The sequence below is a fragment of the Ips typographus genome, linkage group LG3, assembly GCF_016097725.1.
Source record: "Ips typographus isolate SLU linkage group LG3, UJ_Ityp_2.0, whole genome shotgun sequence".
In the NCBI taxonomy this organism is placed as follows: domain Eukaryota; kingdom Metazoa; phylum Arthropoda; class Insecta; order Coleoptera; family Curculionidae; genus Ips; species Ips typographus.
In genome coordinates, this window is record NC_138424.1 from 12,126,027 (window position 1) to 12,152,659 (window position 26,633).

Here is a 26,633-nt window from a genome sequence, read left to right on the forward strand (position 1 = left end):
CCTTTAAAACTGCACTAAAGTCATTCACCGAAAACATCGCCCGGTTGAATAGCAACTTCAATATTCAGGTTTACGATATAAATTCTACTTTAAGGCAGTTTCTCCATTGCCACAAAAGATTATTGATGGTTCAGTTAAACAGACGGGCTTTTTTCCTATGAAGTAATGAATACGGGACCCGTTTGAGTAATAAAAGGGCAACGTTAGTGACACTATTGAGCTGCCTATTGTTCCAGAGCTTAGCTTTCAGTCTGAATGGGTTTTGTGGGCATTTCTCTAGTTTTTTCTCTGTTTGCGCTTTTGACTGCTGTTTATAAGGTTTCAATTGTTGCCCTCGTCTGTAATCAACTATTTTTTTATTAAAACAAAAAAAATTTCAAACATTTATTTGTTTCTATATGGTGCAAATTTCCTTTTACAAAGCTTGAGAAACGTGACTAGGAATTTTAAATGAAAGTTGTAGGTATTTTGCTAGAAAGTTTGGCTTCAAATTGCTTGAGGGTATTTTAAATGAAGGTTAATACACAGTTTCCTGTTTCATTTTGTTACATTCTAGTCTTGGAATCACTTCTAGCGGCTATGGATAAGATCATGCTTCCTATAGAATACAAAATTCTGGCTAGCTGAAAGTAAATAATGTTTTCACATTTACACAGTTTAATAACATTAACTTACTCTGACTTCGTCAGAATAGTTTAAAGCGGCTAATCTAGGAATTTCCAGTTTGACCTTTTGCTGCATATTCTGCACCATAAACATGTAAATTTTCTTATTTTCTGTATTCCAATAATACCACTGAAAGCTTTGCAAGGTTGTGTGGTATATTTTACTAACCTGACAATTACATTACATTTACAACATTACGTAAATAAAAAATATCTTACATTATTTTCATAGTCCTGTCCAAAATAAGCCATCAAATGCACATAACCTATGCTCATCAATATTATTACCCAGAATAAAACGCGTATGTCATCTTTCTGAAAATATAAAAGAAATTTCTTTAAACTGTCACGCACTAGTTACTTAGTATGCCACAAATCTATGATAAATGATATTTAACGAGAATTGGCTGTTTATTTTGTTCGCTGCAAAATCAGCATATACTTACAATAAATAATCCTGCAATGCCAAAACAAATAACCAAAAAACCGCCGACTAAAATGTACATCAGCAATATCGCTTGTCCTGATCTGCTCATGAATAAACCCCATCTAAATAAATATGAAGTTTTAATGAAATGTTTTAAATCCAGTTTTATTATTTTACATTTTTGTATTGTTTAAAAACTTCGTTATAACCACTATTGTTTAATTTTAAATAATTCACTGATATCCATTTTTTTGTTTATTAATAAGTTATAACTAAATTACATATTTTGACATTATATGCCTTTTTTAAATGTAATAAAAACAATATGTAATTGAAGATACAGGGTGAAGTTTAATCAAACAAGTGTAAATGCATAAATTAATATTTAAATCTAACCACTGACAGATATAAAAGATCTTTTAATTGAATGGACGAAAATTTTTAATATTTCTAACAGGTTTTCATAATTAATAATAACAATAACAGTTATTGATCTCTCTCCAGTACTGCATTATCTGGGTATATTTACAGCAAAGTAAAATCGGAATGAAACTAAATAAAAAGATTTGCGAAATTCGTATTAACAAAAATAATAAGCAAATTTCTAATATTTTTGTTTAAATATGAAATGGAAAACTCTCAGAAAATTATTTGTGGTGAAAATACCTAGAGGATTTATGAAATTACAGTGAATGATAAAAAAGAAGACTAACTACTACGAAGAGTATTATGACAATTGAGAAAAAATTCAAAAAAATTATAAAATGATAAGTATATGTGCCTCTTCAAGGAATCACACTGTAACTAGTTTGTACAGTTCCATGGAACCAAATATGACAGTTCGGACGTTAAGGAATAATTTTATACTTTTCTGACGTCACGTGACAGCTGTCATAACTGTCAAAACCCATTCGCCAGTGACTTAAAACTATAAAATTATAAATAGTTGGTAATTTGGGTAATTAAACTGGAAGTTGTGTTTAAAGCTCCATGGAGCCAAATTGACATGTTAGGGAACATTTTAATATTTTGCTTGCGTCACGTGAAAGCTGTCATACAACTGTCAAAACTCACTCACCATTGACCTGAAACTATATAATGCCAAATATGTGTGTGTTTAAGGAATTGCACTGTAGTTGATCTTTACAGTTCCTTGGAGCCAATTCTGACAGTTGGGACGTTAAGGAATACGTAACATGGGTTACGTGACACCTGTCATAACTGTCAAACTTACTCACCAGTGATCTGAAAGTATAAAATGCCAAATAGATGTGTTTTTTGAGGAATGACACTCTAACTTGTGTTTACAGCTCTATGGAGCCAAATTTGTGAGTTTTGAGGTTAAGGAACACTTTAAAAACTGTAGTTGCGTCACCTGACAGCTGTCATAACTGTCAAAACTCACTCACTAGTGACCTGAAAGTATAAAATTCCAAATAGATGTGTTTCTTTACGGAATTACACAGTATTGCGCAGCAGTCTTTTCAGTTTCATGGAAATAAATTTGACAGTTCTAACGTTAACAAACACTTTGATACTTGCGTCACCTTTCATCACAACTGTCAAATTTCGCTCCATAGCACAATAAATATAATGTACAGTGTGATTTATCCAAGCGGTAGAACTATTCTGGATTGGTAATTTTATGTCAGAGCTGCGTGACTTTTGACAGCTGTCAAGTGACGTAAAAAACATATTAAATTGTCTGTTAATGTGAAAACTGTTAAATTTAACTCTAAAGAGCTATAAATACATTGCAATTGACTATCAAAGAAATACATTTAATCTGCGTGTTCAAGTTGAATATTAGCCCTGAATGAGTTTTGATAGTTGACAGCTGGCAGATGACGTAAGAAACATATTAAAGGTGAATTTGGCCACAAAAATGTCATATGTCAAATTTGGGTCCCTATTCAGGTGTAAATACAAGGAAAAATTATTGATTGGCATTTGCTAGTTTCATCTCACTGCTAAATGAGTTTTAATAATTGTAATTAAGTAGTAGTACTAAGTGTCACCTAACTATAAGCCACGCTGTGAAGGGTCATAGCTGTCAAATTCAACGTCATTAACTGTCACCTAAAGTCATAACTGCCTAATTTAACCCCACAGACTGACAAACAACAATTTGCGGCGTGATTCATCAAAGAGATTATTTGACAGTTTACAGTTTCACGGCACTGATATGTTGAATATGATGAATAATTTTTGACAGCTGTCAGGTAATAATAAGGCGGTCATTAAACGTCATAGTTAGTTCATCAAAGTGGTCCACGCTGTTCCAACCACACGAATTAAAAGCTTCTTGATCATTTCGATGTTGCCAAAATGATTGAATCAAGAGGCAACATTAATTTGAATAAAATTTTTAAGCTTTTCTACGTGGAAAAGGTGTTTTAGAGTCCGAAAAAATTTAATTTTTTCGGTTTGTTTATAAGGAATTCGAATAATTTAATATGAACTTTCTTGACGTTAATTGACACCTTAAAACATAACAAGTCTTGTAGAAGTAGCTCTAAAACATTTTAGTAACCTTAACTTACTTTGAACTGAGCATTTACGACACCCTTACACAGGAGATAGACATGAGATGTGTTGAAATTGTAAAGTTGAACAAAACAGAGAGTTTGTAATTTAAGCATCAGCTGGTGGTAAGCTCTATTTATCCAGCTATTTCCAGCTGCTAAATGTGGCATAATCCAGCTAAAACCTGCAGCACGAACTAGAACTAAACAGAGGGTCCGTAAACGACAAGAATTTTAAGCTGTTAACTTCACCTACGGAATATTTATATGGCACTCAAAGAAATTATTGTGTTCTCTAAAATTAAGTAGTTGAAAGTACTCGTTGAAACGTATTTTAACAAAAATATTGTCCCAGCTCAAATAAATTAATTAACACTAACGAATACTAAAAAAAGACAACTTTAAAATCATATGCTTTGGATTAACTTGATACTTCGTTTAGTTAAATCATGAAAAGCTAATAAAAGCTCCTGGAGCTCTTCTAGAGAATAGGAAAACAAAACTTGAATGACTGTGAGCTTCTTGGAGTTTAATTTTACTTTTACGTAAAATTACGTATCTTAGGAATGTTAGAGTGTGCTTGCTTAAGGGAATGAATCTTGGTTTAAATTTAAAGCGGAAAAGTTAATGTCAATATACGTGTATGCAAATGGTTTGATTTCAACTTACTTTTAGAAAATCCCTGTTATACAACACAATAATTGTACTATGCATTTAATCTATTTGTAGTTGAAGTTTTAAAATACAGCAGAATACCTAGTGCTTTTCAGCGCCCCTTATGTTTCAAAGTAGATATTGAAAATTATAGGGTTTAGAGTGGGAAATAACACCACGTTACAGTTTTTCCATCGTTTTGACTTGTATTAAATCTTCTTCACGGATCAAAAGTTAAAATTTTCTTTAAAAAAGTACAGGTATTTTCTAAAGTAATTTGTTACTACTGCACAACATATAATTGACACTATTGTTGGACATGAATTATTTGTTATGTATGTATGTCACTGGTGAATAAGTTTTGACAGTTGTCATGTGATGTAAGCAAAGTATAAAAGTGTTCTTTAACCTCAGAACTGTCAAATTTTACTTCATGGAGCTGTAAACACTACTTGTGCACACTACTACACAATGCTATTCCTCAAAGAAATAGATCGATTTGGCATTTTATACTTTCATGGTACTAATGCGTAAGTTTTGTCAGTTATGACAGCTGTCACGTGACGCAAACAAAGGTAACAATGTGCTTCTTAACGTCAGAATTGTCATGTTTGGCTCCATTGAGCTGTAAACACCATTTACAATGAAATTCCTTAAAAAAAAATCATCTATTTGGCATTTCTTACTTTCATGGTACTGGTGCGTGAGTTTTGTCAATTATGACAGCTGTCACGTGACGCAAGAAAAGTATCCAAGTGTTTCTTAAAGTTGTCAGAATTGACAAATTTGGGTCTATGGAGCTTTAAACCGAGCTTTAAACACAACTTACAGTGTAACTTTTCAAATAAGCAACTATTTGTAATTTTATATTTTTAAGTCACTAGTGAATGGGTTTTGACAGTTATGACGTGACGTAAGAATTTATAAAATTGTTCCTTAACTTCAAGACTGTCAAGTTTGGTATCATGGAGCTGCAAAAACAACTTAAAGTGGAATTCCTCAAATAAACACATCTATTTAACATTTTATACTTTTATGTCACTGTTGAGTGAGTTTCGACCGAGGTTTCGACAGTTATGACAGCTGTCACGTGACCTAAGAAAAGTATAAAAGTGTTACTTAACATCAGGACTGTCAAATTTGGCTCCATGGAGCTGTAAAGTTAGGTATTTTATAATTTCAAATAGTCCAAATTCCATTGCCTGAACTGTTGTTTTGATATGCATTTAACAAATTTTTTCTTCATAATTTTCTCAAATTCTTTTAAAATTCCTTAAATTTTTGTTGTGAGATTGTTCCATCTCTAAAGGAAAGTTTACACATGCATAGATTTACTTGCGCCAATAGAAACTGGTGTGCCAGTAAATTCAATTTTGCACATGTGTAAACTCTTCTTAACTACACGTAATGCAAATTTTGTATAAATTTAATAACTTTTTCTACGGCCCCTATAGAAAATAAAATTTTCTTCCCTCATTTGAGAGATTGAAATTTCCTTTCTAGAAAAGAAAAGTGCCACCAGTAAAAGTCACACTGAAAGTCTAAAGCCACTTTCTTGACAAATTGACAAACATATCTTTAGTAACAACAACTCTAGAGGAAACTGCTTTTTGCACCTTTGAACTTTGCTTCGGGTCGGATCTCAAATCGTTCGCCGGAGCAAAAGTTGCACTTTCCTCCATAGTTGCGCAAATAACTATTCATATTCCGTTTATTTTCCACATTACTGCTAGCAGGCTCACTGTCCAATTGAGGAGTAAAACATCATTTTCCGAGTTTTACTGCGTCCAATTAAAAGTTATCTCAATGTATAAAATGTACGCATTCAAAAAGCATTGTTGTTTGCATCAGCGTACAACATTGTTGCTGGTGCATGAAAAAATTATTTGTTGTGTAAAAATAAGAAAACTTTTTAGTCTAGTTTTTAAAAAACCAGTTAAAAAAGTTCGTTTTCTTTTTTAGGTTACTTGGATTCCAATAATGTTTGAGTCCGCTATAGTTCTTCTCGAACAGGTAAGATTTTATTACATATTGTGCATATGGTCAAAATATTGGGATTTTTCTACAGAAACCAAGGATGATTTTCGGAAAAAAAAACAAACCAATACTTAACTCTTTCAATATGTTGTGACGTTCCACTACATCAAACAAAGCTCGTTTAACTTCAAGTTGTCCATCATTCCCGTTTGATTCACACTTACTAATTTCGGTTGCAATCCGCTTGACGTACACATCAAAAAGCCGAAACTGGTACTTGAAATGCAACAAGTAATAGAAAAAGTAGTACAAACTAAAAATGCTCAAAGTATTAAAAACCGTCATAGTCAATATGAACAAAAATGCCAGCGGGGGCTCCAAGTATTGCCTCAACACAAGCAAAACCAAATATTCTTTTTCCATGTATTCGAAATAGCAGCCAGCCGCTATTACGTTCACTACTGCTGCTACGAGGGCAAATAAAATGAAAACTGCAGTTTTCCTCCGTGCATCGAGTTTAATTTCTTCTCGAATTTTCTTTCCCATAGAATATGAATTCCAGCTATGAGTTTCTTTGAAGTTTGCCAGCATTTCAGTAATGTCTTGTCTATACAAGAAGAAAGCCATGGCTGATATTCCCTACAAAGGGAATACACTGGGGGTTTTTAGTTGTGCAGGTTCTATATGGATAAAAGCACGGAGGTAGTATAGATAAATTTTATGCAAAAGTTTAGTGCAGACTGTTTAGCTATATTTTCTAGACAACTGATCAAAGAGGAGGGACGATTGTATGAAAATCCCTTTTTGGCTGTATGATTGAACCAGACCCAAAACCGTTTATTTAGGATCAAGAAGTTTAACTCTGTCATGTAAATAAAAGAAAAACGGATATTAATGTATTTCTTGTATTTACTTTTAGGGGCTTTTACTAATATTGAGTGTCCACTTACCATTAAATTGATAGCCAATTCCCATCCATGGTAAATAAAAAATATGAAACTGAACTTTTTTGTTAGAACTCCGAGCTGAATCAAAGCCAAACTGATATTAATCCACAATAAGAGTTTGGAGACTTTGATTGTTACTCTAAACTCTATGAACCCTTTTAGAATACTTAGCATCAGGTCTAAAACGTCATCTTCCTCAAAAATAATATTGAAGTTACATCAATTGAGTTTGCTTACCTGGCATTTTTTACAATGAACTCTAGTTCGAATAACTATAAGGTATGTAGTCATCAGAAAGCAGTTGATATTATAGGTAATTAGTAGTAATGTTTGACTTACAATTGGCTTTTAAGTAAATATTGAGCTTATTAGAGGTGTGTTTACTCATTTATTACGGCAAATATTTATCTAGATTGATGATATAGGAAAATACATTTCTAGGACGTTAGTCAATTTGTATTTAAAAGAAGTAGAATATTAATTTGCTGAGAAAAGCTTTAGGTTTTATAGCATAAATAAATAAATTACTTAACTAATGCACGATACATTACTTATTTTTTGCAATTTTTGTGACGTGAGTAAACTGTCTATTGTGGATATATTTCGATCTGTCACAATTCTGGTAACTGTCAAAAACCACTCTATAAAGCCATACAACTACAACGCTTGCTTAAAAGCCCTGTTATAGTTAGTACTGTTGTAACTGATGTTAAATGCTCGTTTATAGGTCTATGAGTAGAAGTGGATAGTCATGACGTGTATCTGTTTATTTTAATCATATTGGAAAACTTGGAAACTGTCAAAAACCGCTCTATCGAGCAATAAAATTACAAAACTTGTTTAACACCAATACGATCAGTGTAAATCAAAATATTATGTATGTAGGTAATGCATTTTGTAGTTTCATGAGTTGGTTTTTGGTAGTTGTGACGTGTTTTCTATTGTGGATAAATTTCGATTTGTCACAATGGTGATAATTATTGTCAAATACCACCATAAAGCTATAAAACTACAAAACTTTCTTAAAAGCACTATTATAGTTATATGCATTTAAACCATAAAATGTCATACATCATTGAATTTGGAATAAAAATGGCTTTCAGAATTTGATATTAAAAACCAATGACCGCACTTCAAAAAATGAGGCTGATGACGGTGCCACAAAAACGAAACGTCGAAATGAAAAACTGATAATGCCACTTTAAAGAGCTTTACAATTTGCTGTGGAGAAGTGTCATTAGTTTTGGTCTGCAAATGCAATATCAAAAAATTAACGTTTTTCAAAATATTTCAAAAACTTAAAATATTTCGATGTTTTCTTAATGTTATTTTATTAAGGCCCTGATTACGCAACTTTACTCCCATTTAACCAAATCCGTATCTCTAACCGTTTCCAAGATCCCCTTATCCTGGACACACTGTATTATTTCGATCTTTTACAATGATAATGGTAATTCTCAAATACAACTCCATGAAGAACATTGCTTAAGGCAGTACAATCAGTCAAATTTAACCAGATATGTTTGTTTATGCTTGTCTATCAATACAATTTCCATAATTCTGACGGTTCGTGGTGGTACCACCCTGTATAGTATGTTAGGTTAAGTTAGATTAGATAAGAATATTAGAGTAAATAGAATTTGGCTTAATTCTCTTGAAAACATATAGAGCATGTTCAATATTTGTCAAATACATTACTTCTCATCGCTTAATTAATAATGACCCAGCTTGCATCATAAAACTTGTACTTCCTCTAATTTAAATGAAGCCACATCTACACATTTTAAATAATTTAAAAACATACTAAATCAGTAATAAACACAAAAAATGCTGCTATGTAAAAGCCAAAAAAATATGTAAGTACAAAGTTTTTTTACAAAGTTGAATAATTAAAAGCTTATAACGCACAAAGTGTAAGAGACAACATAAAAGCCCTCTTACAAAATGTAACTGAAATTAAAAGCGTTGGTTAAGTATTTTTGACAGGGCTTTATAGTAATTACGAAAAGTTCATTACAAAACCCTCTGTAATAAACCATAATGGAGGGAAAAGCCATGAAATTTCCAAGCAAGTAAAACTTGAGCTTTATTAGTGTCTTATAAAACTTTTTAAATTTTACTTTCTCCCCTTCGTTATTTTAAACATTTTCACACAATCTGGTAATAAAATTTACATAAATAACTTTGTTTCGCTAAATATACAAAGCGTGTTAGTCCGAACCAAATTACATTTGAGCTTACAATCCAGTTTATAATATAATACACATATTTATATATTCAAAGGCGGATTAAGCTGGGATGCACTTATTAGCCCGTTCCTTCTGGCATAAAACTCAGTTAGCATAAATTTGTTTTGCATTGTTGACAGTTTTCTTTGATGGGCGTTATTGCGGTGCAGCTCTGTTATGCTAATTCCCACTGTAACAACAGGTCAGCATAATGGTTTTACATTTAGATTAGGTATTGTACACGAGGGACTAAATATTATGGCGTCAAATTCGCCTAATATCATTATTTTATTATGCACTTGTTTGTCGCAGGATGCACGAAAAAAAAATGGAAAAGAAAGACACAATTTGCAGACAATAGTGGCGTATATACGTTTCAATATTCCGGGCGTATTTCGCAAAATTCTGCCTTTGTTCGATGCAGTTTTGTACATAAATCATTCATAGTTTCGAAACCGGCAAAATTTTCCATAGTTCCACAATTAAAGGACCTTCGTGCATAAAAGCGCGATATTTTTATCGCTCGTTTTTGACGGCTATACTTTACAGCTATATTTCGGTTTTGATATTAATTTTTAATGTTTTCTGGAATTGTATAGTCAAGTCCCAGTTGGAATAATTTTAAATACCGTCCGTCCTTATCACCGAAATTTATTATTTCCATCCATAAAGCCCGGTTTTATGAGGACATCAAATTCCTGCGAATCTCTATTGGAGCAAATAAAATCCAAAGTGTTAACGTAAAAACCGAATAGAAACATAAAAGTAAATTTTATTGGAGTGATTCGTTGTGAGTCATTATTAATTCAAATTTATTTTTGTTAAATTATTCAAATTACATATAGGTACCTAAAAATAATGTGTTCATAAGAAATATACTGGATTTAATTACTAATGCACAGTTCGGTAGGAATTGCTTAAAATAATCAAAATTTTATACGTTCGAAATTTGTTTCATAATAATAGGAAGGTCGTAAAGGGTGTAACACGTTTCTTTTTATGTAAAAAAGTTATAGGAAAAGTATAAACATATTTGCAATTTAGCTGCTAAAAAATAGAGACGTCTACTATGTTTTGGTTTAAATAGTTTTGGGTACTAAAAGTGTGTGATTTGATTGTTTTTATATTATTGACAAGAAAACAAATTAATGTTATAGCTCCTAAGAATATTCACTAAATATTGAATTTATCTCAAAGAATTACTTAAAACAGAACAGTCAAAGCAGCAACAAGTTGTTAAAAATTATAACTTTTTTAAGTGTAAATATTTAATTATTTCATACGAGATTATTCAGAATAGTTAAATATTGGTACAGGCTATAGTCCATAAGAAACATTTGGAATTTTGTAAAGAAATCAAAAATTAATAAGAACGTTAGGCAGTGTCTTGTGTTTCCAGTACTAAATACCCTATAAAATCGAGAATGAAAGCAAAACAAAAATGTTTTACATTAAGTTATTGTATTACCTATTGTACTTTTTGACTTAAAGTGATGGATCAATATAAAAGAAAGAGTGTGTTACCCACTAAATATAAATAAACAAAAAAAAAATCTCTCTTGCTAATTAAACAATTATTTATTTTATTTTATCTCTGAGTCGTCTTTGTATTTATTGTTTCGAGTATATTCTTTTATTAAAAAAAAGTTTCCAACTGCATAAAACGTCTGCAAAATGGGTGACGAAGGATGTCTAAAAAACTCAATCCAAAAATTTAGTAAATCGCTGATTTTTTTAAAAAACTTTTCACTTCTGTAATATAAAAAACAAATTATTCTGGTACTTAATTATGATTTTTCATATTTGTTGCTCAAAACATTTTTTTCAGAGTAGATAGAGTAAGATTTTTGTGTTTGAAAAATAAAAACAAAAATATGACACAAAGTACATATTTTAGATTCTCAGTAAATCAATCATAATTTCTGAGTACTATAGAGCAAGAGTTTAACCACGTTTTGTGTACCCAAAAATAAATATAATATGACAAAAAAAAGGTTTCAGAAAAATTGTTTGTTAAGGGAGAGTTTCATTGGTCGTTTAATAATTATTTTCTGGTGTTTACTCAGTAGTAATTGTGCACTATGACACTATTATTACGTTACTGACATCATTTTCCCTGTCAAGGAATTATAACATCCATTTTTGTGTGGTATAATTATAAGAAATTGCCTGTATCAGGGCTGTATATTTTATAACATCTCTATAATCTTCAAAATTTGTACGCAAAATTATAAGGAGGGTTTGAAATAAGGGGATTCAATTTCACTTCATCCACAAACCCCACCAGACAGCCAGGGTATTTTAATTATGAAGTTGACACTCCACCAGTAAACATCCCCTTTATGAAACTAAATAAAATTACCCCCAAGCAAACAAATCACCCCTTTCCAAAAATCTAATTATATTATCTACACTACACGCGTCTTTACGCCAACAAGAAATATGAACAAGACATAATGAATTTATAAGCCCGGATTTGTCAAGGAGTCTTCCGCGTGTCGAGAAAATAGTTTGGCAAGGTTCGAGGTAACAAGAGGGGATTTAGTCTCTGGAATTTTCAGAACCGCCTCCATCGTATTTCCGCTTGGTACACCCTTAGCCCGAATACGTCCTCCGGGATTTTACACTTACGCAGCTAACGTAAACGTATGGACTGCAAGAAACTGTTCCACGTTGTTGAAAACGTTTTCTGCCACCATATTTATGGTCTCGGGGACTGTCCTATGCTCCCAGTTTAATTTTTTCCTTCCAGCCTCCGAGGGGTAATTACTGCACAGTGCCAAAGACTATGTTTATTTTACCTTTCCAGGTTAGCAGTAGTGACCTAATTTGCATTGAACGGGTTTGGCTCATCGCACAGAGCTGGTCGCCTTATCTTAACATTTACAATAAAGGACCGAAACTATATGTCCCTTATTTGAAAAGGCCGTCCTTTCACTCCTGCTAAATACACTGTAGACAGGGCGGGATGGTTTATGTATACCTTTGGAAATATTAATGGTCTCGGCATTGTTCTATGTGTATCAGGGATAGATTAATGACTTGGAGTTGGTTGCTTGCAATATTTAAGCGCATATCTTTAATTTTATAATTTGCGGAAAAGTTAGTAGGTACACGGTGGTAGGTACAACAGGCAGTAAATTTCTGAAATAAATACATATACTATAAATCATCAGAGAACACGCATACGAAAACGCAATAAGCCATATAAATAATATTTTTCTACTCCTACAGGGATATTGGTTCATTCCTTAAGAGTTTAGAGAACGGATAAGTAGGCAATTGCCAACGGTTGAACGAATACAGAATCCTAGACAATCTTCAGCGTGCGTAAAGAAATAGACCAATCACAGACACAGACGTAAACAAAATAATTATTGTCATCCTCACTGACAGTTGGCATCAAAACATTGCATTTTGGCTTATGTTTTGAGGCAATGAAAAACCCGTTCAAGTTTCAGTTAGTGTACATTTTTCAATTTTCGTCCTCGTGCGATAGGGACATCTTATTAACCCTTGTTGTACAATATACTAGTGGGATTAGGCCTCTTCAGGATGTAGAAATATTGAAATATTACAAAGAGAAAAACAAAAATGTAACATCTAACTAACTAACTATATTACTCGTACATTGAAAGTTATAACATAAACTTATTTCTTAGGCTGGGATTATCCAGCTTCTTAGTCATAGTCGTACTCATAATATTGATTAAGTAATTAAGATACTAAGGGCATTATAAGGACAATTCAAACAGGTCTATTTCGGCCGAGGACATTATTTCCTATAATACCTGTGGTGTCTTCAATGTTTAATGTACGACTTTCATTTTGTTGATATGATAAAATGGTCACAGCATTATAAAAAATAATGCTCTCACCTGAGGGCATTATGAAAAATAACGCCATAGAGCATTTCTTAGATAATTGACCTTAATACGTGTAATTATTGATGAAATAATAGCCCTGTCGGACATTATAGCTATTTCTGTACCAAGGGCGTTAGAGAGAACATAATGTCCTGAAGATTGAACTTGATTCAGTGTATCAGTTTAAATCTAAAAAACGGTCACGTGACCTTTAGGATTTTGTTTTGACTTTAAAAAAGAGTCACGTGACCGTTAGATATAGATTTGATAATTGAAAATTGTCACGTAACCATTTGCACCTTAAAAAGAGTTACGTGACTTTAAAATATCAGACTAAACGTATAAATTAAACGTGTATCAGTTTGAAACTACTGAAAAACGATCACGTGACTCTTGAAATACTATTTTGACATTTAAAGCGGTAATGTAACCTTCAGGATCCGTTTTGACGTTTAAAAAGTGGCACGTGACTACGGTTATTTAAGGATCTACAAAAAAGTGAAATACTGTACATACCTATTATACTTACCTGTGTCCTCTAGTTTACCTAAAGGTAAACTGTTTTAAATGGCGAAATCGTATTTGAGAGGCCACGTGACCGGTTTTTAGTTTTAAACACTGAAACATCTGACTATTTTTAAGGTTAAAATATCATCCTTAATGTCATCTGACAGTTTTTAGCAATTCACGTGACTATTTTAAGATTAAACATGGAATTCATAATGTATTAAATAATAAATTTAGCACGCGGCGGTAAATGAGTTAAATCACCGCCCTCTGTACAAGAAAGCCTAGAATGTCACTTTTAATGGCGGCGTTATCGGATTTTTTTTTGTACACAAACCTATGGAGATGCAGTAGAAAATATGTTTTTTTTTTATTTTTTCGTGTAGTTGATTAGAAGTTGTGAGTGAAAAATCAAAGAACGCTTCATTCCTGATCCAGATATGTATAGATATGGCTTTTTATACCCAATAAAGTCCAGCCAAAGCAAGTTTGGTTAGAACCCTTTGTCTTGGAAAGTACAACAAACTAATGTAAAAACTGCTCAATCAAAGAAAATTTGGAAATCCTTGAAGCTAGGTAAGCAAAACTGGTAAATGGGTTTTATATTATTACCAAGACCTTTCTTTTAAAATGTAAATGTGCCAATGGAACTTCTAAAAGCTGTCCTGTTTCTTCAAAGTAAACCTTTGTTGCTCTCAAAATGCAGGCGGCCTCAAAATGTAACTCACATACCTATGTATGTAAGAGGCAATAAGTTTACTGAATGAGAAACATATTGTACTTACCACTGAGTATTGTGTTGGAGTAAAATCATTCCACTTCAAAGCTTTCAACCACAGTTGGGTTCGAGCAAGGTCTTTTGGAAAGTAAAAGACTGACACTTTTGGGCCTTTCACCAAATTGCTTTTAGAAATTTGGCAAACAACCAGTGGACGGCATATTGTAGAGGCAATAGAATTTAAGTTAAAAAAACCAACCACAAATTATAGAACAATGAAGGAACAATAACAATAGTGATAACACAATAAAATGAACACAAACTACACTTTCACTAGAACAATAAACATATAAACAACAATATATAATAGCAAACAAAAATTACTTTGGCAAGTAATCCCAAGTCTTGACTTTAAACCTTAAAAATTAATTTAATCATCGAAAAACTCAATTTCCACAATACAAACAAATGCAAACTGTCAAACGAGTATTTCGGCCATATTGAAATTTTTGGCATGCACCTTCTTGGCTTTCTTGTACAGAGGGCGGTGGTTAAATTCGTCAATGTTCACTATGTTTTCACAATATTTTGACTTATTTTAAATTTTCTTCCTGTTCTGTCCCTACTCAATGTCCAGTGGACACTTTATCCATCTTCGTTCGTTCTGAACGACTACTGGACATTATCAGTTGGTGTCCTAGTAACACTCTCCAGTGGTCATAGTTCAATGCCTCACAGTCCAAGTGTCCCAAAATATCTTAAATTATTTTAAATTTATAATTTTGGCTTCGGTTTGTCATTGAGTATGAACATGCGTTCTGTGATGACCTGAAACAAAAAACAACTTTTAACTTTTTAATCAAAAAATGTCACAATACTTACTGGGGTATAGCATAAGATAATTACAAATTAAAACATAATTGGAAGACCACTGGATAATCAAACACTTCGTTGGAACTCAAAGCTGAAACTGCAGATTATCCCAAGTTTGTTGTAATTTACACTTCAGTCCAATACTTCTTGTCATTAAATCAATAATTTTATCAAAAACCGTTTACAAAACAAACTTTGCATCCACATTCCGTTAAGTACCTAAAGAACATTTTTATTAAACTTGAAAGTCTAAATTTCGTCGAAGATTCGGCTTTAACATTTCCAGTCTTATAACTACTTAAGGATCTTGTCAGAGGATTGAGAACTTCGGCAACGAATCGCAGGAACTTTTTAATACCTCCCCGAGTTTTGCGACAGGTAGAAAAAGTAAAAAAACTCAATCCGGATGTACGGATTCTTGGTCGGAGTGGAAAATAGGTTTCCTATTTATTTGGGAAGAAAATTGATCTCTCACCAGTTAAAAGGCGCAAACTGAGAAAGTCATTTAACATGGGTTTGGCTTGCAATAGAAAAGAGCTAATAGAAAGTTTCTTGGAAAAAGTAGACTAATGGCTTACTTTAAGGTCATATGTTGGAGCTCCAATATTAGAATATTGTTATTTTATGTCAGTCTTTTTAATATTTATTATTGTGTCATTAAATAGAATATTGTTATGGGTTTAAAAAAGTATATCATTTCTGAAGCTATTAAATATTAAATAAACCATTTGTCAAGTAGTGTGGCATATTAAATTAATTCACAAAGGGATATCTTTTATTCATCGATAGGTCCATCTCTTGTGTTATTATTCTGTTTCTTTTTTCCCGCTATCCGTGCCAGATAGTCCTTATTTTTCTTATATGTAGGTACATACGTCGACAAAAGACAACTTGACTGTTTCTACCCGAAAACTTGGTCAAATATTGCCTGCTTGCACAGAATATTTGTAACTAAACACTTTAAGTAGCGTCTATTCTTCTATTTTATTTTGTTCAGCAAAGACTCGCTAAACATGTTTTGGGTGCAACAGCATCCATCGTCAGGATTGATACTTTAATTTAGGAGATGTGTGTGAGAAATGCTGATAAAATGGCCGATATTTTGTTATTACCAATTTAGGAATATAAGACGTTAATTGTCACTGGTGCATAGAAGACAAAGATTCTGCAGCACACTTAATGTGTTGCTGTCCTGCACAGAACCAAGTTCAGCACTTTTGATGAAAGATTACCAGGTTGTAGAATGTGACTGCCGGGGTGGCCGTGCACTGTGACCTTAAGGCCTATTGTGCCCTTTGTTACTAGGATCTGGGCTAAGGACACAGTTCCTCCTCCAGCTTTAAGGAATCTTCGTTTATATTTATTTATTTTATTATTTTATTAGTCGGTTTTCGAGATGAAAATTGATGATGCTGCCACCAATAAAGTTGGTCTTTATGTTTGAGACTGCACATTCCCAAAGCAGATGTACAGACAGACGTCCCTTTCTTATCCCCATATTTGTAATTTCCGTGTTTTTCTAGGCCTATCCGCTTCAGATGGCTTCTCAAGCGACCAAGTGTTCTGAGAGAAAGTCTGCGAGTGAGTATAGGATTCTTTTGCTCAATTTTGCAACTTATTTACTCCTTTCCCGGTTGTACCTTCCAAGAGCACCAATCCAGTGAGTTGCCCCCACAGCTTGGTTCTTTCGTGTTTCTAGTTTTTTGATTTGAGTTCGTGTTTACAGGTGTAAATCCTCTAAGCCACAGAAGGGTTTCGGTCCTGTAAAAGTAGTCTAGGTCTTTTTTTAGTCAGAATGTTGGTTTTCTCATTTTCTTTAATTCTTCTGTGTTCTGGAACCCAGAACAAGGTAAGTTTATTATCTCAGAATGGGTATGGCTGCTTAAAATTCAGTCAGAATTGCAACATCCCGTTTGCGACATTAATTTCGGCCTGAAAGATACTGTGGAATTTTCCCATTGGCTCCGACTATTTGGTTCTTAAACCCAATCTCATACCATTTAATGGTGTGTTTGCCCAGACAGTAAGTAATAAGTTCATTAGTGCACTCTCTCTTGTTGCTTAACTTAGTGAAAAACGTACTTCCAAAATTTAATTTTCTGATAGTTTTATCTTATATATTTCGGATACGTCAAATGTGGAACGCTTTTCGATAGAGATGTCCAAGCTCTGTTACTTACCAGAATTTCTCCTCCAACTCCGTTGATTGACCGCCATTCTAAATCAGTCTTTGATACGGGTATGCCTGGCAGTACCTTGTCTGGTTTTATTGTACCAAGCAGCCGCCCCATACGTAATAATGGGTGTAATCAGGGTGGTATACATACATCTCAGAAGGCTTGGGTCAGAAGGCCTTTGTGGCTTTACTGACAGTTTCCTGAATTTGCCTGTTCCAAAGAAGTTTGTGATCTAGTGGTGGTTATTCCTAGAAATTTATCTTTTTACTTGAATTTCATTAATTCTTCAGATATCTGGATCGTTTTCATATTTGCCAGCTTCTTTCTTTTGTAATCAGCTTCTTCTTTTTGTAAATGGTACACCAGTGGTTTTGGCATGGCACCACCTTTCAGTGACTTTGATTCCTGCTTGTATCAGTTCACATTATAGTGTGTTCATATTTGCCTTTGTTATCCTATATAGACTAGACCACTACTTGTTCGTTAAGTTAAGAAATGATTTCCTCTTTTCCTTCCTTTAGAAGGGCTGGAAAAGGCCTGGGTTATCCATTCCAGGCGATTTGTACGGTTGAAAGGTGTTCATGACCCATTTGTATTGCTGTGATTTTGCAAAAAAAAAAACAAAATTTAGCCTTTTGGCCTTCCTTTTCTCCTTGTTGTAAAGGGTTAATTTCTCGGTCTACATTTGCCAATTTCCGTTTCTCTTTGCTTTATTGAAGAGACAACGAACCTCAGATCTTAGAGTTGAGAAGTTTTTAGTCCATCAAAGGTGAATCTATATCTGATTTAATTATGGACGCCGGGCAATTGGATTCATAAGCCTGCACTATTGCCCTGCTGACCATATTGACATTGTTTTATAGTTCCAAGTGGTTTATCAATCCCAATTCTCTGACCGGTTTTGCCGTATTACGGCTCATCAAATAGACTATAGGGCGTGATAACCAAAGAACAAAACCTTCATTTCAGTATAGTCAACTGGATGCCAGAAATGATAGTTGATGATGCGACATTAATGGGGCTGTTTCTAGATTTGGGAACGCCATCTGTACTTTCTAACTCATAGAGTTGAGTACAGATGTCACCAGATGTTGCACAACAATTATCATTTGTATTAGCCTGTTTCCGGCTTTCTGCTAGATCAGTCCTGTAAGATGGCCAATCTGTTTTCCTAGAAAACATGATTTTTGAAATTCATTACATACAAATTTAAAAAAACATTACTCTAAATGAAATATTTATCATTGCTTTAGTACCTTTTTGTATGTATGTCCACATACGAACGGTTTAAAAGCCCGAATCGACGCCAATAAGCCCAACAATATATTTAAATACGAATTGTATTTAGACTGAAATAATAAACCATTTTGATGATAATCATCATTAATTTTGGCACAACCTAATAATCTTTCACAAAATAAATAACTAAGAGCGGCTTTTGGTTGGTCGCATGAAAGTTTATTAATTTTGCCTAAACTGTATAATTAAAATTGAATTGAACAATTATAATACACTATTATCTTTAACTAGTACGGAAAATGATAGTATTCTGCGTGTCACATATTGATTGTTAATTAAGTTTTTTCTTCTGGACTTGAGGGGAATCTAAATTCAAATATATGCGGAAAAGTAAACTTACAAGCACGCATTTTTTTTTTAATTCAACTTCTCCATTGAAAATTCACAACAAAGCCCTTAAATTACGTTTAGCCCCTAAAAATATTATTCTCCCCGCTAAATAAAACATTGAAAAACCTGGAGTTTGCTAATTCCCGGTGTCGAATAGGAGATTAAAAATAATTAATGCGTTTTGCGATAATGACCCTGTTGCTAAATACAAATTTGCCTTGCATTAATCATCGCTCACCTTCCCATCTTTTTAAATTTCGATCATTAAAAACGCCTAAAGAGATCATCAAATATTTACAAGCAATAATTGTACATGCTCCCAGGAAGAAAATTTATCATCATTAATTATGCAAGGTTTTCCGTGATGTTTAGAGAAGCAAACCTTATTTTTGTATAAGAATGGATTTTTAATGGAAATTTTTAAGGAAGTTGAATGATTTATTATTGTCATGTTTTTTTAGGGACATCAAATACTACCAAATATAAATCTGTGTTGTCCGAAAATTAATTTAGCGAAAAGCCTTCGGAGGCTTATCAAACTAAAATAAAACTTTTAGTGGACTCGTTTATCTGGTCCTCTGCTCGGAATCATTTCACAGTGCATCATTAATAATTCGGCGAGGCTAAAGGCCTGCGTAATTTATCTTTTGGATATTTAATTTCCATGAATGTTCAGCAGCGGTTTGCTCAATCCATCCGCTCCGACGGTATATTAATAAAATGCGAAGGGCTGACGTAGCAGTTCATTTAATAAGCCCCAATAAATATCTTCAGTAGTAGCTTTTTCGGTATCAAGTTTATCATAAATTAGATCTTTTTCTCTTTTATGCAAGTAGCTACTCTGGCATTATGTCATAAAATTAATAGCGTAATACCTAGCTTCTTATTGGAATTGCTCTATTTTATTCTAGGATTATGGATCCTATGAGTTGCTTCTCCTATTATTACAAACTTTATAAAAAATCAACAAAAGCAACATAGATTGACATATCTACTAATTATACATTTGGAGAGAGACTCTGCGGAAGAAAATGAGGGAATTGAGCAACTACTATTAAAAAAAAAAAAAAAGAAGAAGACAATGAGATAGAATTGACAGGCAGTACGATAGAACACATCTTGAAACATCTTGAAAATCGAAAAATCCCAGGACCCGACGAGATAACTAATGAAATGTTAAAATACGGGGGAGACAACCTACAAAAAGAAATATTAACTCTCTTTAGAAACATCATAATAGAACAAAAAGTACCAAACGAATGGAAAAGCAGCATGACGATACTTGTATTTAAAAAGGGCCAGAAAACAATCTCGGACAAATATCGTGGAATAACGCTGCTCAACAACATCCTCAAAGCTTTCACTAGGACTTTGTTAGAGAAAATAAACAAAACTATACAAATTCGCGAAGAATAGCAAAGTTTTCGAAAAAACAAGTCTACCATAGATGCTATCTTGTTGCGATTGGCGGATATCATTGAAGTAATGCGAGAAAAGTGAACCAGATATTAATAAAACTAATATACGAGATCAATAACCACTATCCGACGTATAAAAGTAGGACATTTATTAACTGAAGAATGCAAATACGCACAGGAATAAGACAAGGTGACTCACTAAGCCCATTTATATTCAACATGATTATAGACAAAATTGTCGGATCTACCTAAAAGAGCAGGATACAAAATGGGGAACACTACAATGTTGACTGCTACGCAGATGATGCGGTGCTCATTGCGGATTCTGAAGACGACCTTCAGAGATTACTTCACTCTTTTAATCAATCAGCAAAACAATTAAATATGGTCACTAACACAGACAAAACCAAATGTTTCGTATCATCAAAAGAGCCAAACAAGATCCAGAAACCAGAAAATTGTACAACAAATAAATCAGTTCAAATACTTAGGAGCTGAGATAGCAAGTTATGGAAATCTACAGAATGAAGTCAGAGAACAAACTATAAAGGCGTTTCGAATATCAGGATGCCTAAGAGACTTTGTGTGGAAAAACAAATACCTCAACATAAACAGTAAAATAAGAGTATATAATCGACAATCAGACCTGTCATAACATATGCAGCCGAAACAAGACACATCAAAAACATTACAAATGATGCGAACTGGTGAGAAGACCATAAGACAGATAAGAAAATACTAGAATAAACACAATAAACAGAATGGAAACCAACAGACTTGTAAAAATCGAAAAAGAAACAATTCTGTCGGAAAACGAACCCAAGGCAGACCTCCAAAACGCTGGAAAGAGTGCTGGTGGACATCAACGTCCGAAGAGGCATAATAGGACAAAACAGACATTCGCTTACCTATATAGACACCCATATTAGAAAGAAAGAAGAAGAAGAGAGAGACTCTGTGTTATCTTATATGTGTGTGTATCTTGTTTCACCCATTTTGCTCTCTGGGTGAGTATTCTTGAAACGAAGGAAGAAAGTTATCAAGAGAAAGGTTTGTGGAATGTGACAGGATTCCGCCAGCTTTTCCTGTCACATTATATCACCACTTCTCTGGAGAATTCCGTTCCCTGGTTTGCTTACTGCTCTTCCAGAACAACTTCACTTGAACTGGTTGGTTTTTGGTCAGTGCTTCATCAAGCATTTCTGCTACATCTACAGTTGGTAAAGATGATAAATAGAGAAATGAATGCACACTCTTCATACATCCACTCCAAAAAGATTTATAATTGTTCTGTTTGATTGTCCTGTTGTTACTTATTACTTTCATAGTGAAGTTCAAAAGATACAAAAGTTATTCAATTGTCTTACAGCAAGAAAGTATAATATAATTGAAAAATAGTTAAGCCAGTTTCTATCACATGTGTCACTGTCAATTAGTATCAAGGACTAGACGTTCTCAGTCTGAGCTAGATAGCAGAACTGGAATAAACTGTCAAAGCTAGATTTCATTTTTTTATAAAATCGACCTCTAAATTCGACATAAAAATGCATTAGAAGGTTCTCGCTCAAATCTTGGTGTCAATGGCAGTTTTTGACAAATCTCAATCATAAATACCCACTAACAACTTCAATTCCGCAATATTAGTGTAAAATTATCCATGCAGTATTGTGCATGAAATTGTAGTAAATTTTGTAGTAATTTTATGAATTGATATCCTAAGTTAAATTAGGCATCTCAAAATTCCGTTGGAGTCCTAAATTTTGAGAAGACTTGAAATAAAAAGAGAAACCAACAGCTATATTAAACTAAATTTCTTGGCAATTAGCCAGCAATCAATAGTTTCAACGTGTTCTTCCTCTTCTTTTTCTTTTCTGACGCTAACAGAATTTAAACCTTCTCTAAGATATGCTGGCTTTTAACATCTATCAGACAATTCTCTATATAGAATTCGAACACATGAAAATATTGTTTTCCTCTTATCTGACGCTGATAGAATTTAAATGTCTTCATATCACCATAAAATATGTTAACTTTTACCATCGTGACTGAATCAGTTCAACAAATTCTCCGCTTTCTTCCATTTTTCCTTTCTGACTCTGAGAGAAAAAAAATCTGGGCAACTAGCCATATCAATTATTTAAAAAACGCTCCACTTTTGAAAATATGTCGGCTTTTGATATCCATTAATCAATTTTTTTCAGAGTTTCTGAGTTATTAATCAGCTCAATCGGATCAAAATGTTCTTCCGCTCTTCTTTTCTAACGCCTATAAAATTTAATTTATCTCTAAAATATGTTGGATTCTGACACAAACAATCAATCTTTTTTTAAAATTTTGAGGCAATTAGCCAGCTCAATCATTTTAACACATTCTACCGCCTCTCTTTTCTAGCGATGATAGACTTTAATTCTTCAAATCAATTAAACGATCAGCCTTCTTCCAAAATATGAAGGCAATTAGCTAGCTCAGTGGTTTAAACAAAACTTTTGCTTCTATTTTCTGAAGTTATTAAAACTGAATTATTTTCTAAAGTATGTTGACTATTGACGCAAAGAGTCAATCTTGTTTTACATTTTTGAGACAATTAGCCAACTCAGTGATTTAGCTGATAGAATTGCATTATTCTCTAATAATGTTAGATTTTGACACAAACGATCAATCTTCTTTTAAAATTTCTGGGCAATTAGCCAGCTTAATCACTTCAACACATTCTACCGCCTCTCTTTTCTCAAGATGATAGAATTCAATTCTTCTCTAAAATATGTTGCTTTATAAATAAAGGATCAGTCTTCTATTGAAATTTTGAGGAAGTTTTCTGACACTGATAGAATGTCAGAAAACTGGCTGGCTGGCTGGCATGAGCAATTAGAAGAGTACAGTTTTGCCACACTTTAACCTTTCAAATTAATTTTCATGACAGTTAAAGAAAGGAAATATAGGAATACATGTAATAATTGTAATATGGCATGGGTATCGAGAAACGTATGCATATGGAAAAAACCTAAAAGTAAATTATTATTTATAGATAGAAATAGAAACAGGTGTCGCCAGGTTATCATCCTTGTTCCTTTACGCTTCATTTTTTTTGCGGAATTACCCAAAAAACACTTTCCTGTTATTAATTATTATTATACATAATTAGTTTTTGGCATAATACTTTGAGCTCAGACAAGTTATATTTTTATTAGTTTACTAAGCAAAAGGAAGAAGCAGCAATTGTAGCGTTGCAAATTTATAAACAATTTCAGTTTTTTTGCTTTAATGTGAATGAAATGTATACAAAATTTAAACCGTTTTTAGTTTTTAACTATAATATCGGTTAATTTCAGATATTTACTTTGTAATTCTCATACAAATGTATTTAATGTTGTGTTTAAGGATAGTTTTTCTACTGCTAAGCTCGTACAACTTATTAACCTAAACCTGATTAAATAATGTTACGGTCTGGGCCTACTATGCTCGATACTTCTTAACAAGCGCTCGCTTCGGGATGAAACCGATGCGCCGTAATATCTGGCCGGGCGCGTATTAAAGTAGGCCACAGTTAGGAAGCGCCGCACCTGGAAAATTCTTGAATGATCAAGGCAACCCGCGAAGCGTTTCGCGGTCATTCTAGAACGTGGTTTGCGAATATAAAAAGACGCGGTCTCGACCGCAGTAGTAGTGAATTTGGGAACGCGGATAAGTTTAAATAGCGGAATAATTGTAGTAGTGTTTTTAGTAGCTGTGTTAATTATTGTACGGAGTGTTTTGAAGTGTAATAAAGTTATTAATCGTTGAGTTAAATTGACTTTGTGTGAACCCACGGGAAAATCGTAACAATTGGTGTCAGAAGTGCGATCAGACTTTAGTGCGACGTGAATTGGAACTAAACTTCGGGTTAGAGACTTGTGTTCAGGACCGGACTAGAGATTTTCGGAACAGTGGTGTGTTAAATTTACTTTATGCCAATAACAAGACGTCAAAGTGCAAACATGGAGGCCCAATTTGCAGCTATTATGGCAATGCTTAAACAAGACAAGGAAGAACGACAACAAGACAAGGAAAAACAAGAAGAGAAACAAGAAAGGATTCGACAACAAGACAAAGAAGAACGAGAAAGGATTCGACAACAAGACAAGGAAGAACAAGAAAGGATTCGACAACAACAAGAAAGAATGCTACAACAAGATATAGAAATGCGTCAAGAAGATAGAGAGCGGCAAGAAAAACGTAACGTAGAAATATTGAACGTTCTAGCACGGAACAAGACAGAAATCCAAGAGTATGTAACCCATAGTCTCAATGATGTTCGGGAGGACATTAATAAAATTCAGAACGATGTTCGGGAGGACATTAATAAAATTCAGAACGGTGTTCGGGAGGACATTAATGATGTTCGGGAGGACATGAATAAAATTCAGAATGATGTCGAGATAAAGCTACGCGACTTAGAGCAGAAAATTGACAGCAGAGGAGTCAGCTCTACAGTGTTCACCGGAAACGGGCTCAACAAGATCAAGCCTCCCACATACGATGGTCAAACTTCATGGGCAACGTACCAACTCCAATTTGAGGCCGCTGCAAATGCAAATAGATGGAGTAACGAGGAAAAGGCTGTAGCACTGGTGGTGGCATTACGAGGACCTGCATTGGAGCTGTTACAGACTCTGCCTATCGCCCAACAAAGCAACTATGACGCATTAGTAGCTGCATTAGAACGACGTTATGGGGATCAGCATAGGAAAGGAGTGTACCAAACACAATTAAAGGCAAGACTGCAGAAAACTGGTGAAAATTTGCAAGAGTTTGAGGCCGAAATTCGTCGCCTTGTGCATCTGGCTTACCCAGCCGTTCCGGATGAAATCCAAGAAGAACTTGTGGCACAGTGTTTTGTAGATGGGATTCGAGATCTGGAAGTAAAGAAAATGCTGAAGATGTTCAAAGGAAGCAACAGCAGCGAATTACTAGTTCGAGCGCTGGAAGTTGAAGCTGCGTGCAATGACTTAAAGCCAAGGATCAGGGCCGTGACTATTCAAGAGGAGAGAGAACCGCCAGCCGATCATGTTGCTACATCAATAGATAAAATTGAATCAATGGTCGGCCAAATAGTGCAACAAGTGGCAGCATTAGGAAATGGTCTTTCCACACAGTTAGAACGGTCACGCCCGATCACTAGAGTGGAGTGTTATCGATGCGGACGTACGGGACACATGAAACGAGATTGTCGAGTAAGGATACCGTCCCGCTCTCCAACGAGGGACGTACAACCATCCAGAAGGGACCAGGAAAACTCCCACTAGTCAACATTACGGGGCGAATGTTGACTAGCGAAAACAAAGCCCCCAGAATTATCTCCATCAGAAGCCTGGGTAGATCAATGGGAAGCCTGAACGTAGATGGAAAGGTGGATGCGATGAACGTTACTTTTACTTTGGATACCGGTGCGGCAGTATCTTTGATCCGGTCAAACCTTGTGGATAAAAGTCAAATTAAGCCTTTACGAAGAAGTATTCTCCTGCGCACTGTGACTGGAGAATCGGCTAAAGTTTTAGGAGAAATAACAGTCAAGATTTGCCTTGGAAGGATTACGTTTTACCACACCGTGTTAGTAGCAGATATTGAAGATGAATTTATTCTGGGAATGGACCTGATTCGTCAACATGGATTTTCTTTTAATCCCGAGCAAAATATCCTAAGGTTTGGAAGTGAAGAGTTCATCCTGTCAACCAATCACCGCTATGAGTCACCCATTAATGTTTTGGCATCTCCGACAGTAAAAATAAGCGGTAATTCCGAGCAAATAATCATTGGACAATTGGAGCAGAATTCTGGGAGCTGTGTTGGACTTGTACGAAACCCGGACCGACCAGGAAGATGCCTCATTGGGAAATCACTTGTAAATGGAGGAAGTGAAGTCCCAATAAGAGTTGCAAACATTTTTCCAGACGACGTCAAAATCAACAAAGGCGAAATTATTGCGGTATTCGAGCCTGTAGTCAAAATAACCAATTGCGATGGGTTACCAGAACAGGAGGAGCAG

General features: G+C 34.1%; 2 protein-coding genes across 4 annotated transcripts in view; one reads left to right on the top strand and one right to left on the bottom strand.

Annotated features, from left to right (window-relative positions):
* Positions 1–26,633, top strand: part of LOC145725951 (TWiK family of potassium channels protein 7-like) — a 255,546-nt gene that overhangs the window by 66,456 nt on the left and 162,457 nt on the right. For all 3 annotated transcript variants that reach the window (XM_081974884.1, XM_081974882.1, XM_081974883.1), the window contains exon 2: positions 6,234–6,284. The gene's annotated coding sequence lies outside the window, so the exon portion shown is untranslated. The remainder of the gene's footprint in view (positions 1–6,233; positions 6,285–26,633) is intronic.
* LOC145725953 (uncharacterized) lies at positions 371–7,379 on the bottom strand. Its single transcript, XM_081974885.1, has 6 exons — positions 7,199–7,379; positions 6,385–6,887; positions 1,112–1,214; positions 885–980; positions 676–834; positions 371–623 (listed from the first exon to the last, which is right to left on the bottom strand). The coding sequence occupies exons 1-6, from the start codon at positions 7,367–7,369 to the stop codon at positions 546–548; spliced, it is 1,110 nt and encodes a 369-aa protein (XP_081831011.1). The 5' UTR covers positions 7,370–7,379; the 3' UTR covers positions 371–545.